General features: G+C 44.5%; 1 protein-coding gene across 8 annotated transcripts in view; it reads left to right on the top strand.

The window, feature by feature from the left end:
• Positions 1 to 16585, top strand: part of dop1a (DOP1 leucine zipper like protein A) — a 283413-nt gene that overhangs the window by 13561 nt on the left and 253267 nt on the right. For 7 of the 8 annotated variants that reach the window (XM_038802473.1, XM_038802504.1, XM_038802494.1 and 4 more), the window contains exon 2: positions 15061 to 15243. In XM_038802473.1, the coding sequence (XP_038658401.1) occupies positions 15106 to 15243 (138 nt within the window). In that variant the 5' untranslated portion in view covers positions 15061 to 15105. Of the gene's footprint in view, positions 1 to 15060; positions 15244 to 16585 lie in introns of those variants that run through there. The other variant, XM_038802463.1, reaches the window with a different exon arrangement.

The following is a 16585-nucleotide window of genomic DNA, read 5'->3' as shown; positions in this document are numbered from 1 at the left end:
CTCGGATGGTGATGACCAACACGAGGGGACATAGCTTTAAATTGAGGGGTGATAGATATAGGACAGATATCAGAGGCAGTTTCTTTACTCAGAGAGTAGTAGGGGTGTGGAACGCCCTGCCTGCAACAGTAGTAGACTCGCCAACTTTAAGGGCATTTAAGTGGTCACTGGATAGACATATGGATGAAAATGGAATAGCGTAGGTCAGATAGGCTTCAGATGGTTTCACAGGTCGGCGCAACATCGAGGGCCGAAGGGCCCGTACTGCGCTGTAGTGTTCTATGTTCTATAATCCACCTAACCTGCACATCTTTGGACTACAGTGGAAACATCCTCTCCATGTCCACACTCCATGTCCACTCTATCCAGGCCTCTCAGTATCTTGTAGGTTTGAATAAGATCCCCTCTCATCCTTCTAAACTCCAACGAGTACAGACCCAGAGTCCTCAAACTTTCCTCGTATGACATGTTTTTCATTCCAGGGATCATTCTTGTGATCCTCCTCTGGACTCTTTCCAAGGCCAGCACACCCTTCCTTAGATACGGGACCCAAAACTGCTCACAATACTCCAAATGGGGTCCGACCAGAGCCTTGTACAGCCTCAGAAGTACATCCCTGGTCTTGTATTCTAGCCCTCTTGACATGAATGCTAACATTGCATTTGCCTTCTTAACTGCCGACTGAAGCTGCACATTAATCTTAAGAGAATCGTGAACAAGGACTCCCAAGTCCCTTTGTGCTTCTGCTTTCCGAAGCCCTTAACTTATTTAACAGTCTCATGCGGCACCTTGTCAAAGGCCTTCTGGAAACCTAAATAAATCACGTCCACTGGTTCTCCTTTGTCTAACTTCTTTGTTACCTCCTCAAAGAACTCTAATAGATTTGTAAGACACAACCTCCCTTTGACAAAGCCGTCCTGACTCAGTCCTATTTTACCATGCACTTCCAAGTACTTCGCAATCTCATCTTTAATAACAGACTCTAAAATCTTACCAATGACTGAAGTCAGGTTAACCGACCTATAATTTCCCGTCTTCTGCCTCCCTCACTTCTTAAACAGTGGTGTTACATTAGCCATCTTCCAGTCCTCTGGGACCCTCCATGCCTCCAGTGATTCTTGAAAGATCATCACTAATGACTCCACAATTTCCTCAGCTATCTCTTTTATGACCCTGGGGTGTCATCCATCTAGTCCAGGTGACTTATCCACCTTCAGACCTTTCAGTTTCCCCATCACCTTCTCCTTAGTAATGGTCACTGCACTCACCTCTGCCCCCTGGTTCTCCTGGAGCTTTGGCATCCCACTGGTGTCTTCCAGCGTGAAGACTGATGCAAAGTAACTATTCAGTTTGTCTGCCATTTCTTTGTTTCCTATTATTACTTCTCCAGCCACATGTTTTAGTGGTCCAATGTCTATCTTTGCCCCTCTCTTCCTTTTTATATATTGAAAAAAATCTCTTCCTATCTTCCTTTATATTACTAGCTAGCTTGCACTCATACTTCATCTCGTACTTTATCTTCTCCCCCCTTATTGCTTCAGTGTTCAAGCTCTATGACCTTCCCCCTCCCTATCTCTTTATCCTCTTCATCCCCACAGCCGTCCTAAATTCCTGTGCTCCTTCAATTCCACCCTCCTGGGCATTTCTAATTTTTTGTGGCAGCTGCTAGACATGGACCATGGAATTTCCTCGGGAAACCTCTCCATCTCTCTACCTCATTCACCTTTTAAGGGACTTCATAAAACCTTTTTCTGATCAAGCCTTTGATTGCTTTTTCCCATATCTCATAACGTAGCTCAGTGTCATGTTTTGTCTCATAAAGCTCCTGTGAAACGACGTGAAACATTTTGCTACATTGAATGTGCTATATAAGTGCAAGTTGTTGTATATTAGGCATTGACTCTTAATTCTTTTTCCTCCTTTTGCACTAATCTGTAAAGCACTGAAATATCTTTTCTGTGAGTCTATAAGTTTGTCATGAAAGTGGAAATTTTCTCCATGTTTGTGTTTTGTATCTGAAAACATATTTTCAAGGAAATGTTTTGCAGGTTTGCATGTTAATGCTTTAAATTACCAATGTTTGATTATCTGACTTTGAAGCTTCTATTGTCTGGAAGTTTCATTGCTATGTGGTAATTGCTATCCAGCCTCTCAAATAATATGTAGACAACAAATGATATTTGAACCCACAGATGAAAGTATTTGACATGTTCCTACTGACCTAAAATGATGTGATCAGAATTTTGCAATAAATGAGCACCCCTCTGCAATCTCTTAGACATTGGGCCATAACTTATGACAAGGATCGGAAAGCGATGCTCGCACAGGAGTTAGAAAACTTTAATGCGCACTTGCTTTTAAACTGCGCTGAAACGTGTAATTGCCTGAGCTGCTTGGGATCTGTATCTAAAGAGCCCCTGCAGGCTCCCAGTGTATAAGAACTAGGAGCAAGAACCTCGAGCCTGCTCTGCCATTCAATAAGATCATGGGTGATCTTTTTGTGGACTTAGTCCCACATACCCGCCTGCTCACTGTAACCTTCTATTTCTTTACTGTTGAAAAATCTAACTACCATTGCCTTGTGAGCACCATGGTAGCACAGTAGTTAGCGCTATTGCTTCACAGTGCCAGGGTCCCAGGTTCGATTCCTGACTTGGGTCACTGCACATTCTCCCTATGTCTGTGTAGATTTCCTCTGTGTGCTCCAGTTTCCTCCCACAAGTCCCGAAAGACGTGCTGTTTGGTAATTTGGACATTCTGGATTCTCCCTCTGTGTACCCAAATAGGTGTCGGAATGTGGGAACTAGGGGCTTTTCACAGTAACTTCATTGCAGTGTTAAGCCTACTTGTGACAATAAAAGATTATTAAAAAAACATATAAAAACACTTAACGAGTAGCCTCAACTGCTTCACTGGGCAGGGAATTTAACAGATTCAAGACCCTTTGGGTGAAGAAGTTCCTCCTCAACTCGGTCCTAAATCTGCTTCCCCTTATTTTGAAGCTATGCTTTCTAGTTCTAGATTTTCCCGTCAGTGGAAACAACCTTCCTGCTTCTAGCCCATCTATTCCCGTCATAATTTTATTTGTTTCTATAAGATTCCCCCTCTCATTCTTCTAAATTCCAATGAGTATAGCCCCAGTCTACTTAGTCTCTCCTCATCCAAAAAAGTTGAGGTGGGGTTACGAGGATAGGGTGGAGGCTTGGGTTTAAGTAGGGTGCTCTTTCCAAGAGCTGATGCAGACTCGATGGGCCAAAAGGCCTCCTTCTGCACGGTAAGTTCTATGATAACTAATACTCTCAACTCTGGAATCAACCTAGTGAATCTCCACTGCACACCCTCCAGTGCCAGTACATCGTTTCTCAAGTAAGGAGACCAAAACTGTGCACCGTACTCCAGGTATGGCCTCACCAGTACCCTATACAGACCCCACCCACCCGGCTTACTCACTCTTCCAACTTCATCCATTGGGCAGGAAATACAAAAGTCTGAGAACACGCACAAACAGATTCAACAACAGCTTCTCAGCTGTTATGGACAGACCTGATTAATACAACACTCTGTATGCTTTACCCAATGCCGGTGACAATGTATTTACATTGCGTACCTTGTATTGCCCTATTATGTATTTTCTTTTTATTTTATTACGTTTTCATATGTTAAATGATCTGTTTGAGCTGCTAGCAGAAAAATATTTTTCACTGTACCTCGGTTCACGTGACTATAAACAAATCCAACATAAATTCCCTGCTTTTAAACTCCATCCCTCCAACAATGAAGGACAAAATTCTATTTGCTTTCTTAATTACTTGCTGCACCTGCAATTAACGTTTTGCAATTATGCACAAGGACACCCGGGTCCCTCTGCCAGTGCAATCCAGGTTCAGTGGGTTACAGGAGGTCATGCCCCCTTTTCTACTGCGCTATCTGCTCGGGATGTTTAAAGATCCCCCCTGCCCCTCCAAGTGTAAACTCAAAAGTTATGGCTGAATGTTTTCATAGTTCTATGTTACAGGATAGTATGTGGTTTCAAAAAAATCTACGTTTTGTGCTTTCAAGCCGTTTTGGAGATCCATCCTTCAGTGAGTGTTCAGAATAACTGGTTTATTGTCAGTGAGGGCCCACAGCTGAAAGCAATTTGCCACATAGAAACTGACATGCAAGGAAGTTGTTGTTTGAAGATAGTTGTACAGTGCACTGATTTAATACACTGATTTAGATGATGATGATTACTTCTGATGGGATTCAACATTCATTTGTAAGTGATAATTAGAATTTAAAGTCCAGAAATACGAGAATTCTCCTTTTAAATGTTTTATTAGTTGGAATAAAAACCATCTAATTTGATTTTAATTTCTGTAATTGCCTCTGGAATTTATTTTTGATCTATGGTATTGGCTTCCATCTGTATATTACAGTGGGTTAGTTTGTGATGCTTGCATAAACTGCAGATGTGTTCAAGAGTGACATCGAGAAATCTGGTACTATGATCAGTGACATGTGACATGGAGAAATCTGGTACTATGATCAGTGACATGTGGCATCGAGAAATCTGGTACTATGATCAGTGACATGTGGCATCGAGAAATCTGGTACTATGATCAGTGACATGTGACATCGAGATATCTGGTACTATGAAAAAAATGAAAATCGCTTATTGTCACGAGTAGGCTTCAATTAAGTTACTGTGAAAAGCCCCTAGTCGCCACATTCCGGCGCCTGTCCGGGGAGGCTGGTACGGGAATTGAACCGTGCTGCTGGCCTGCTTGGTCTGCTTTAAAAGCCAGCGATTTAGCCTGGTGAGCTTAACCAGCCCCATGGCTAAACCATGATCAGTGACATGTGACATCGAGAAATCTGGTGCTATGATCTGTGACATGGGGCATCGAGATATCTGGTACTATTATCAGTAACGTGGCATTGAGAAATCTGGTACTATGATCAGTGACGTGGCATTGAGAAATCTGGTACTATGATCAGTGACGTGGCATTGAGAAATCTGGTACTATGATCAGTGACATGTGGCATCGAGAAATCTGGTGCTATGATCTGTGACATGGGGCATCGAGATATCTGGTACTATGTTCAGTGACATGTGGCATAGAGAAATCTGGTACTATGACTGATGTACTGACTTTTTCATTACTAGCATGATGTTTTGTGTTGCATGTGTTAAAACTGTAGTGTTGCTACTGTAGACATTTCTGATTTAGGTGGATAGCCATTGTGGTAGATTCAGCAAGAGTAGTGTGAGGTAGACTTTTTGGATGCAGTAAGACTGACTTGGCAATGCCTGACTGTCTTATGTCAGATTCAAATACAATATTGACGTTCTTTGCTCCTTTTTGCTTGGTATGAGTACAATGGAGGACATGGGTGTTCAGGATCATCAGGAACAGTAAATTAAATACATTGCCTTCCTTATCATAGTAAATGCTCAAATAGCCCGTTAGATATTATGCACTCCATTTTAAGAGTTGCCCAGCAGAAAACAAAGGTAGTGATTGATGGAAATCATAGGATTAAGTATCTTTAGGAGGATAAATCATGTTGGGGTGTGTGCAAGATTACCTTTCAAAAGAAAACCTCTCAAGATTCAGATTATTTGATTATGTTGTCCACTCATTTCCTGTATTGTGTGTGTGATACAAGAGCGAGAAGAGAGGGAGATGTGTGATGATGATATTCAGCATCAATCAAAATCCACTGTCCACTTTTAGAATCCTAGCAAGGATTTATGTCCTTTGTGTCTGTGCTGGCTTTTTGATAGAGCTGTATTATAATCAAAGCCAGTTGGTGAAGGTTGGAACTGGAGCTGATCTTTACACACATTTATTTACCAAGATACATATTTCAAATATGGATCTTCTAACCCAACCCCACAGCTGTTTCCATTTATGGAGGCATAAGTCAATCCAAAGTTAATCCCCACCACCTGCATACAATTAATATACAATTAACAAAGCTTGTCTAATTATTTCTACTCCCCTGCTCTTTCCCCATAAGCCTTCAAATTTTCCCTTCAAGTATTTATCCAATTCCCTTTTGGATGTTGCTGTTTAATCTGTTTTTATCACTCGTTCAAGCAACAACTTCCAGATCACAACAACTTTTTGATAACCTTAAATAACACTTCCTTATGTTGCTTCTGATTCTTTAGTCAGTCATCTTGAATGATATTTTTTTGAAAGCTTAATTTTTCTAATTTGTTCTTTTTTTCTGTTTAATCAGTGGAACAGCCTGAGGGTTTACTGAACCTGTCAGTTTGCGGAAGCCAAAATAATCTTGCTTAATATCATGCTATTAATAAAGTCTGTGCTCTTCAGTCATCTTCCAAATGTGTTTGTTAATTCACCCCACTTGGCAGCAGCAGTCCTCTGGTGAGTTCAGTTCACTCAAAGCAGAAATTGGATAGAAAATATGCTGAGGTTATTTTTCTTTTGATTTCTCTGCTGATCGAGAAAAACGGCAGCCAGAATTCCATTAACTCAATGTCCTGAATCTGAAATAGATTCCCTCAGTTGTCATTCAATAAAAGGAACCTTAGATTTAAAAAAAAAAGCTAGACTACCTGATTATATTTTACAGCAAACTTTCAGAATAAGTCATTTTAAAAAGCACTTATTTTTATGCTGAAAAATCTTTTGATGCCTCACAATTAAATACAGTCCCATTTGAAATGCTCTCGTTCTTGCATATTGGCTGCAGGATGAAAGTCTGGCTACATGAGTACGCTGAGCTGTGTTCAGTGTACAAAAGGACATTTTAATAGTCCATAAAAATTGCTGCATATAGTATTTACCTTGTGTTTCAATTCACTCCCCATTATTGGAGACTTCAAAGCTGTTCGGTTAGCCTCATTAAAAACTCTATTGAACTACTTGGAGCTGGGGAGCTCCTGCCTTCAACTGGCTTCCTAAATGTTTCACTGTTCCCAAAACCTCTTCAGAATGATTTTCTATTGAGTTGCTTTCCCTACGCACATAGCTGCCCTGTGCTCATTGTAGAAATATTAGCTAATTTAGAAATAAACCTGTGAAGCCCTTTTCCTTTTTTATTTTTATGTATTTAGAACTTGCATGTATATAGCAGCATTAGTACAGTGCTCCAAAAAGCCTCGGTGGTGACATCAGACAACATTAACACTGAACCAAATAAAGAGAGGTGGTAAAAGGTTAAAGAAAGTTTGATCAAAATAATGGTTTTTAAGGAGGGGTTCTTGGAGAAGGAGAGAGATGATTGGTTTAGGAAAGGAATTCTAGAGCTTGGGCAGTGAAAGCTGAAGGCATTGCTGCCAGTGGTAAGATGAGAGAAGTGGGTCTGGACAAAGACCAGAGATTGAGGCATGCAGAGTTCTCTGGGCTGGCAAAGGTTACAGATTGAATACAGATAGAGGCAAACATGAGAATGAGAATTTTAAGGTTGACGCCTATAAGAATTAGAAGTCAATGAAAGTCACAAGAGTACAGTTGGCGAATGATTTGACACAAGTTAAAATACGAGCAGCACAGCACTGCTGTCGCACTGCGCTGAGGACCCAGGTTCGATCCCGGGCCACTGTCCGTGTGGAGTTTGCACATTCTCCCCATGATAGCGTGGGTCTCACCCCCACAACCCATAAAATGCGCAGGGTAGGTGCGTTGGCCATGCTATATTGCCCCTTAATTGGAAAAAAATAATTGGTGCTCTAAATTTATTGCAAAAATATGAGCAGCAGTTTTGTGGGAGCTTGAGTTTTTGCAGTGACCATCCTCAGGGATTCCTACATAACAAAGTAGCTGAAGGAAAATTCTTGGGTACAAATCAGTGCTCGGAAGGGCGTAAGATAGACTGCAATAAACTATGTTTACAGGTGGATAGAATTTCAGAGTACAAATCAAGATCTAAATTGATTTAGATTTCAGATCGGGGGCTAAAATCAATCTTAATCACGTGCTTCCAGGTATAGATTTGCAAATGGGTATGTTTATTATTCCAAACATTGGAGATGGTTAAAGCTTGTGAATTTAGTATCTAGATTCATAAACTCGACATAGACTTATATTTTATCATAGCTATTGTTACTGCTTTGATGTTCTTTACCAGCACTTTGCGTATAATATTAATGTTGAGGAATGGGTTTAGTAAGCAAAGTACTTTTTTCTAACAGATTTATAATTTATATTTCGATGCTACAGCAGAATAGCGCCTCTGATAAGAGTGTAGGTTTTGTTTAATTCGAAGTCAGCAACAGGGAGCCCTATCTGGGCATTTAGCATTGTGTACAGCCGGATCCTATTTTTCCTTATACCAATGACTATGTTTCAAAAGTAACATTGGCTGTGAAGCACTTTGGAACGTCTTGAAATCATGAAGGGCATTATATAGATATACATTTATAGAAGCATTGATGTATATTCTGTAGATTGAAGTACAGAAGAGATTTCTTCACAAAAATACCGCTGCAAGCAGTCATAGAATCATAGAATTTACCATGCAGAAGGAGGCCATTCGGCCTATCGAGTCTGCACCGGCCCTTGGAAAGAGCACCCTACTTTAAGCCCATGCCTTCACCCTAGCACCGTAACCTGACCTAACCATTTGGACACTAAGGGGCAATTTAGCATGGCCAGTCCACCTAATCTGTACATCTTTGGATGTGGGAGGAAACCGGGGCACCCAGAGGAAACCCACGCAGACACTGGGAGAACATGCAACTCCATACAATCGCCTGAGGCCGGAATTAAACCCAGGTCTCTGGAGCTGTGAGGCAGCATGCTAACCACTGTGATGCCCAGTCCTGGACTTTTGATCATTAACAAGCTTAAGTATATATTGACCAGGATTTTATTCATGTGATTCATGTAAATCACATCTCAACTGAACAAATTATTTAAAAAATTAACACAAATGTGCAACTTGTTCCAGGCATTATGGATCTATTGTGATTAAAAGGAACTGATGAATAAGGTCATACAATTTAGAATTTGCAGAAGGTAGCCATTCGGCCCATCGAGTCAACCAAGCCCTTGGAAAGAGCATCCTACCTAACATCACACTTCCACCTGTTACGGGAGAGGTGTATTCAGAATCACAAAATGTATCATGGAGTCCAACCAACCAACCCCCCCCCCCCCCCCCCCCCCCCCCCCCCCCAATGGATTGTCACTTTTGAAGCACACGGCTTGTTCCCCAGGTGTGGTATTACAATTATGGACACGTGGTTTTTTAAAACAAAACCGTGTTTATTCCATGAACTCAACTTAACCTTTTAAAATAAACATTGGATCAGTTAACACCCCTTACTTCAAAGATAACCCCGAAAAGAATACAACACTACCCAATCCTGCACACTGTTCCTATGCACATCCAAAAGACTTCAACCCTTCAAAAATAGGAGCACAACAGGTTACATTCAATATATTTATAGTCTTTAGATTTGCAGAAATCACCAGACCAGCTCTTTTCCTTCCTACAGCACTCAGCAAAAACACACACTCCCAGCTGCTTTCTCAAACTGAAACTAAAAACTTCAAAATAGCTGATCTAAAGCCTAGCTCCACCCACACTCTGACATCGCTGCATTTCTTAAAGGTACATTGCTTAAACATCCATTTCGTAAAGGCTCTCTCACATGACACACCGTATCCCCATAACCCAGAAACCCCACCTAACCCTTTTGGACACTAAGGGCAATTTAGCATGGCCAATCTACCTAACCTGCACATCTTTGGACTGTGGAAGGAAACCGGAGCACCCGGAGGAAACCCACGTAGACACGGGAAGAGCGTGCAAACTCCACAGTCAGTGACCCAAGCCAGGAATCGAACCTGGAGCTGTGAAGCAACTGTGTTGACCACTGTGGTACCGTGCCACCCCTATTTTGATCTGTTCTATTCATTTTACTCTAATAGATTTGGGGCCGGTTTAGCTCACATGGCTAGACAGCTGGTTCGTGATGAAGAGTAAGGCCAGTGATGCGGGTTCAATTCTCGCACCGGCTGAGTATACTCATGAAGCCTTCTCAACCTTGCCTCTTGCCTGAGGTGTGGTGACCCTTGGTTAAATCACCAACAGTCAGCTGTCTCTCAAAGGGGAAAGCAGCCTGTGGTCATCTGGAACTATGGCAACTTTATCTTTACTTTAACTCATATTGAACGTTTAAATATAATACTGTGGCTGACTCATTAACTGTTTGTTTGCCAAGCTCTATGAAAAAATTATGTATCTGAGGAGTCAAAAATCATACTGAACATTGGTGGAGTAGGCTCGAGGGGCCGAATGGCCAACTTCTCGTAATTATTTATGTTCAAAACCCCTTCTCGCCTCCATTTTCTGAAACTGTGCCCCTCAGTTCGCTATTTCCCCCACATCCTCAAAACATCCACCCTGTCAAACCCCCACAGAATCTTTTGTTTCTATAAGGTAACCTCTCATTCTTCTGAACGCCAATTAATTTAGGCCCAACACCAGAACCTCTCTTCAGAAGACAACTCAGCATGTTGGAATTTGTTTGAAAGGGATATCATTGTATATTTGAGAATACCATAACTGATTGAGAAATAAACATATGAATTTAATTGAAAGCGAGAAAATAATATCCAATATACATGTTGATCCCTGTGTAAATGGAGTAAAGGGAATATGAGTTAACATCTATTTATTGTCCTGATGACCAAACAGTGAGTTTCCATCAGATATTGTCAATATCTAGTTTATACCTTTTAGGATATTGGTTTACGAATTGGTGTTGTCTAGCGAATAGTTGTAAACACTTGGTTAAGTAACTGGTACGCCATCTAATGTATTGGCAGTTCAAACAAGGGCAGAGTTAATTACCTTTAAAAACTAACCTATGTTTATCTTCCAAGATTAGAGGAAGAGGTGTAAAATCGAAGACTTAATCAATCTACTGTTGAATTTGCAACAGAGGCAGAAGTTCTCCACTTGCGTCATTTAAATCTTTTATTGAAGTATGTAGTTGCTAGATGAAAATAAGTTAAAAGCAGTTGGTCAACAGGGGAGTTCTGTGATAGTGACAGAAAGTCTGGGGATAGGGTTGTAAAACTCCAGAGATGTAAATTATTCACCTGGGTTATAGAATCAAAAGTTGTGTTGCAGACAAAATAATTGCTGTACGTTTCTGTTTGAGAACATCGCCAAGCATGCCACGTCATCATGAAAATAACCTGTGGGGATTAAACGCTTCCTCTGATTCAGTTAGCTGGGTGCTTCTCGCAGAAGGCAGTTGCACTTTTGGCTTGGTGTAGGCTGCAACTCACTGAATTAGGAGAACCAAATGGGGGTGTGGGGTTCTAGGGCCTCCACCTGAGCCCCGGGGAGGGAAGCAGAGTTGTGGGGGCGGGAGGGAGAGTTGTTCGGGGTGGGGGGGAGGCAGGACAGAGGGAGAGAGAGTTGTTGGTTGGGGGGGGGGGGTGGAAGGGAGAGAGAGAGAGATTTGTGGGAGAGGGAGGGATAGTTGTGGGAGATGGAGAGAGGGATAGTTGTGGGAGAGGGAAGGAGGGATAGTTCTGGGAGAGGGATAGTTGTGGCAGAGGGAGGGAGGGATAGTTCTGGGAGAGGGATAGTTGTGGCAGAGGGAGAGATAGTTGTGGCAGTGGGAGGGCGGGAAAGTTGTGGAAGAGTGAGGGAGGGATAGTTGTGGGAGAGGGAGGGAGGGATAGTTGTGGGAGAGGGAGGGAGGGATAGTTGTGGCAGAGGGAGGGAGGGATAGTTGTGGGAGAGGGAGAGATGGATAGTTGTGGGAGAGGGAGGGAGGGATAGTTGTGGCAGAGGGAGAGATAGTTGTGGCAGAGGGAGAGATGGATAGTTGTGGGAGAGGGAGGGAGGGATAGTTGTGGGAGAGGGAGGGAGGGATAGTTGTGGGAGATGGAAAGAGGGATAGTTGTGGGAGAGGGAGGGAGGGATAGTTGTGGGAGAGGGAGACAGGGATAGTTGTGGGAGAGGGTGAGAGGGATAGTTGTGGGAGAGGGAAGGAGGGATAGTTGTGGGAGAGGGTGAGAGGGATAGTTGTGGGAGAGGGTGAGAGGGATAGTTGTGGGAGAGGGTGAGAGGGATAGTTGTGGGAGAGGGAGGGAGGGATAGTTGTGGGAGAGGGAGGGAGGGATAGTTGTGGGAGAGGGAGGGAGGGATAGTTGTGGGAGAGGGAGGGAGGGATAGTTGTGGGAGAGGGAGGGAGGGATAGTTGTGGGAGAGGGAGGGAGGGATAGTTGTGGGAGAGGGATGGAGGGATAGTTGTGGGAGAGGAAGGGAGGGATAGTTGTGGGGGAGGGATAGTTGTGGGAGAGGGAGGGAGGGATAGTTGTGGGAGAGGGATAGTTGTGGGAGAGGGTGAGAGGGATAGTTGTGGGAGAGGGAGGGAGGGATAGTTGTGGGAGAGGGAGGGAGGGCTAGTTGTGGGAGAGGGATAGTTGTTGGAGAGGGTGAGAGGGATAGTTGTGGGAGAGGGAGGGAGGGATAGTTGTGGGAGAGGGAATGAGGAATAGTGGGAGAGGGAGGGAGGGATAGTTGAGGGAGAGGGATATTTGTGGGAGAGGGAGGGAGGGATAGTTGAGGGAGAGGGAGGGAGGGATAGTTGAGGGAGAGGGAGGGAGGGATCGTTGTGGGAGAGGGAGAGAGGGATAGTTGTGGGAGAGGGAGGGAGGGATAGTTGTGGGAGAGGGACAGAGGGATAGTTGTGGGAGAGGGAGACAGGGATAGTTGTGGGAGAGGGACAGAGGGATAGTTGTGGGAGAGGGACAGAGGGATAGTTGTGGGAGAGGGACAGAGGGATAGTTGTGGGAGAGGGAGAGAGGGGTAGTTGTGGGAGCGGGAGGGAGGGATAGTTGTGGGAGAGGGAGAGAGGGATAGTTGTGGGGGAGGGAGGGATAGTTGTGGGAGAGGGACAGAGGGATAGTTGTGGGAGAGGGGGATAGTTGTGGGAGAAGGAGGGAGGGATAGTTGTGGGAGAGGGACAGAGGGATAGTTGAGGGAGAGGGGGATAGTTGTGGGAGATGGATAGTTCTGGGAGAGAGTGAGGGGGATAGTTGTGGGAGGGAGGGATGGTGATGGGACAGTTGTGGGGACGGGCCGGAAGGAGGAAGAATTGTGGGGGCTGGTTTGGGGGAGTGGGAGCAAGACCCCTCGGTTGTGGTGGTGTGATATTTGCGGGGGGGGGGGGGGGGGGGGGGGGGGGGAAGGTGATTTCCTTGATAACTTGCTCTACGAAGTTCCAGGAGCGGTTCCCCAGCACATCTTTGGACACTGCCCCAATTTGATATTGTGGAGCTTGGAAGCTGGGGAGAAAAAATGCTGAGAAATTTGGCTATCTATAAGCTTGAAGCAAACATGTACAGTGGTAGCAGGCAGTTAGCTTGGAAAAAGCTAGCGTGGAAGAAGCAGAGAGGAAACATCTGCCAGGACTGGGAATCAGCTGGAGGACCAGCAACTATACAGAGGTGATGGAGCCTAAAAGCTCCCATTGGCAAGTAGGAGCGTGCCAGATATTTAAAAGAATGCAATGAATCACAGAATAAAGTCATAGAATTCATACAGTGCAGAAGGAGGCCATTCGGCCCACCTAGCCTGCACCAAGCCTCTGAAAGAGTTTTCCACCCAAGCCCAGTTCCCCGCCCTGTTCCTATAACCCCTTAACCTAACCTACACATCCCTGGACACAAAGGGACAATTTAGCAGAGCCAATCCATCTAACCCGCACGTCTTTGGACTGAGAGGAAACCGGAGCACCCGGAGGAAGCCCACACAGACACGGGGTGAAAGTGCAAACTCCACACAGACAGTGTTGGTCCCTGGTGCTGTGAGGCAGCAGTGCTAGCCACCGTGCCGCCCAAGTGAAGCCTCAGTTTAATTAGAATGAGAATCATAGAATCCCTACAGTGCAGATGGAGGACATTCAGCCCATCGAGTCTGCACCGACCCTCCGAAAGAACATTCCACCCAGGCCCCACTCCACTTCACTCTCCCTGTAACCCCATCCAATCTGCACAGCTTTGGACACTCAGGGTTAATTTAGCATGGCCAATCCACCTAATCTTTGGACTGTGGGAGGAAACCCACGCAGACATGGGGTGAAAGTGCAAACTGAATGCATGGTGGTTAGCATAAATGCTTCACAGCTCCAGGGTCCCAGGTTCGATTCCCGGCTGGGTCACTGTCTGTGTGGAGTCTGCACGTCCTCCCCGTGTGTGCGTGGGTTTCCTCCAGGTGCTCCGGTTTCCTCCCACAGTCCAAAGATGTGCGGGTTAGGTGGATTGGCCGTGCTAAATTGCCCGTAGTGTCCTAAAAAGTAAGGTTAAGTGGGGGTTGTTGGGTTATGGGTATAGGGTGGATACGTGGGTTTGAGTAGGGTGATCATTGCTCGGCACAATATCGAGGGCCGAAGGGCCTGTTCTGTGCTGTACTGTTCTATTCTATTCAGTCACCCTAGGCTGGAATTGAAGCCGGGTCCTTGGCTCCGTGAGGCTGCAGTGATAACCACCGTGCCACCCCTCAGTTTGAGCTGAGAAGTTCATGGTCGTGAAGTTTTGAAGAGAATTTGGAGGGCGGGGGGGTGGCAGGACAAAAAATAGACCTAAGTTTTAAGTTCCTAGGGTAAGTAGTGAGGAATTAATAGTTCTTGCATTGCTTAATTATTTTTATTTTTATATATGATCTTCGTTTTTGTATGAAAACTTAAAGTCTTGTGGTACAGTTCTCTGAATGGGGGTTAAGATTTCCCTCTAAACGTTGAAGGTCTATGTATCAAACTCCTACTTTGCAAAAATATATTTGTCTGCCCAAAATTATTAATCCCCCTCTTTCCCGTACGAGTGCTCACCACTCCCACACGCTCACGACCACTCGGCCACCGCCTCCTTTCGAATTGCTAATTTTATGTATGCGGGGGAGGGAGGATCTTGCACTAAATAAGGCATTTATTGTAATAACCAGTTGTTATCTTCGTGTCTAATTTTCTAACATCCTGTAATAAATTTACAAAATTTATGCAGTATTTACAAAATTGTGATTTTATTTTCTCTTTGTATCTCATTTGAGACTGAATTTTTAAAAAAACTATTACAGGTAAATGATCTTTGAGTTTGGCCATCAGCTACATGTTTGAAGAGGATGAACACGGAGGAACTGGAGTTACTGGGTGACTCCAAGTACAGAAATTACGTAGCAGCGGTGGATAAAGCACTGAAAAGCTTCGAGTATTCCAGTGAATGGGCAGATCTAATATCAGCACTGGGTAAACTTAACAAGGTAATTGCAGAAAATGGGAATTCCTACAATCGATTTGGGTGAGCTGTAAAGAAGGAGATATTTACTGCTTTGTACCTAACATGACTTGACCTTGATGTATGTTAAAATATTGTACAGTAAGTCATTCACTTTTTGCGTGTTCATATTCTCTGCATGCGAGAGAGCTTTTGAATTCTGCTAATTGACTTGCTTCACCACTTTGTTCTGAAAATAACTTGTACCTTTTTCATTGGTCACTTACCAATATTTCTACATGACCTATCCTCATCTCGGAGGCTAGTATTTAAACCATGGTTGGGTTTAGCAGAGTGGCCTCTACAGTTTTACTGTAAATGCTAATCAGGGTTAATGTTAATCAGGATGAAAAAGGATTGTTGTATTTGGCTCAGAATATTACTTGAGCTAGTTTGTTTACTTCGCAGTTTGCCAAGGGTTTAACACAATTATAATCTGGGTCAACCAAAAGTATTCGAACCCGGGTCCCCCGCGCCGTAGGCAGCAATGCTAACCACTGTGCCATTGTGCTGCCCTGAGGGCGAGGTATTTGAGTGCAAAAGGTACAGGAGTGCCTGGGGAAGGTTTTACTCCGCAGGTGTGGCTGGTGGATGGATCCACGGACTAGGAGTGGGGCTAGAAGGAAAGAGCTGCTGGAGCAGGAGAGCCTTCGTGGTGTGCCACAGAATAAGATGTCAGAGGGACAGGGGGCTGTCTGCCAGTCCGGTGGTCGACAGAGCAGTTGATAGAGTTCCTTAATTCAAAGTTTTGCCAGCAGAGGAAAGAAGCCCTTGAAGATCTGGTCGAGGTTGTGGAGCTGATTAAGTCGAGGAGCGAGATGGTGGAGCAGAGGCTGGAGTCCCAGGGTCGGGTGATCCAGAAATTGGAGGAGGCGGTGGGGGGAGCATGAGGAGCAATTGGCCTCGTTGGTAGCTGAGATGTGGGAGACCCAAAAGAGGCTGAAGGAGAAGGTGGAGGATCTAGAGAATCGTTCCAGAAGACAAAATCTCAGGACCGTTGGGATGCCAGAAGGTATCGAAAGTCCAGAGACCGGCATGTACGTGGCTAAGGTGCTGGAGAAATTGATGGGGAATGGGGTGTTTGACCGGCCACTGGAGGTGGACGCGCATAGGGTGCTGATGAGGCCCCAGGCAGGTGAGCTGCTGCTGGCGCACAGGAAGATGGCAGAGGGGGTGGAGATGGTAAGGCTGGTAGTATTTTGAGTATTCGGAGGCCCCAGAGACAGGGCTGTTGAAGGAGAGGCAGAGGCTCCAGGTGGAGTTTGGGCTAGTGTCCATGGGGAAGGCGGTGGGGCAGTTATGGAGGGCCAGTGGGGCTGTATATGAGT

Source organism: Scyliorhinus canicula, chromosome 1 (assembly GCF_902713615.1).
Source record: "Scyliorhinus canicula chromosome 1, sScyCan1.1, whole genome shotgun sequence".
NCBI classification, from domain to species: domain Eukaryota; kingdom Metazoa; phylum Chordata; class Chondrichthyes; order Carcharhiniformes; family Scyliorhinidae; genus Scyliorhinus; species Scyliorhinus canicula.
This window is presented reverse-complemented; position numbering and strand designations above follow the sequence as displayed.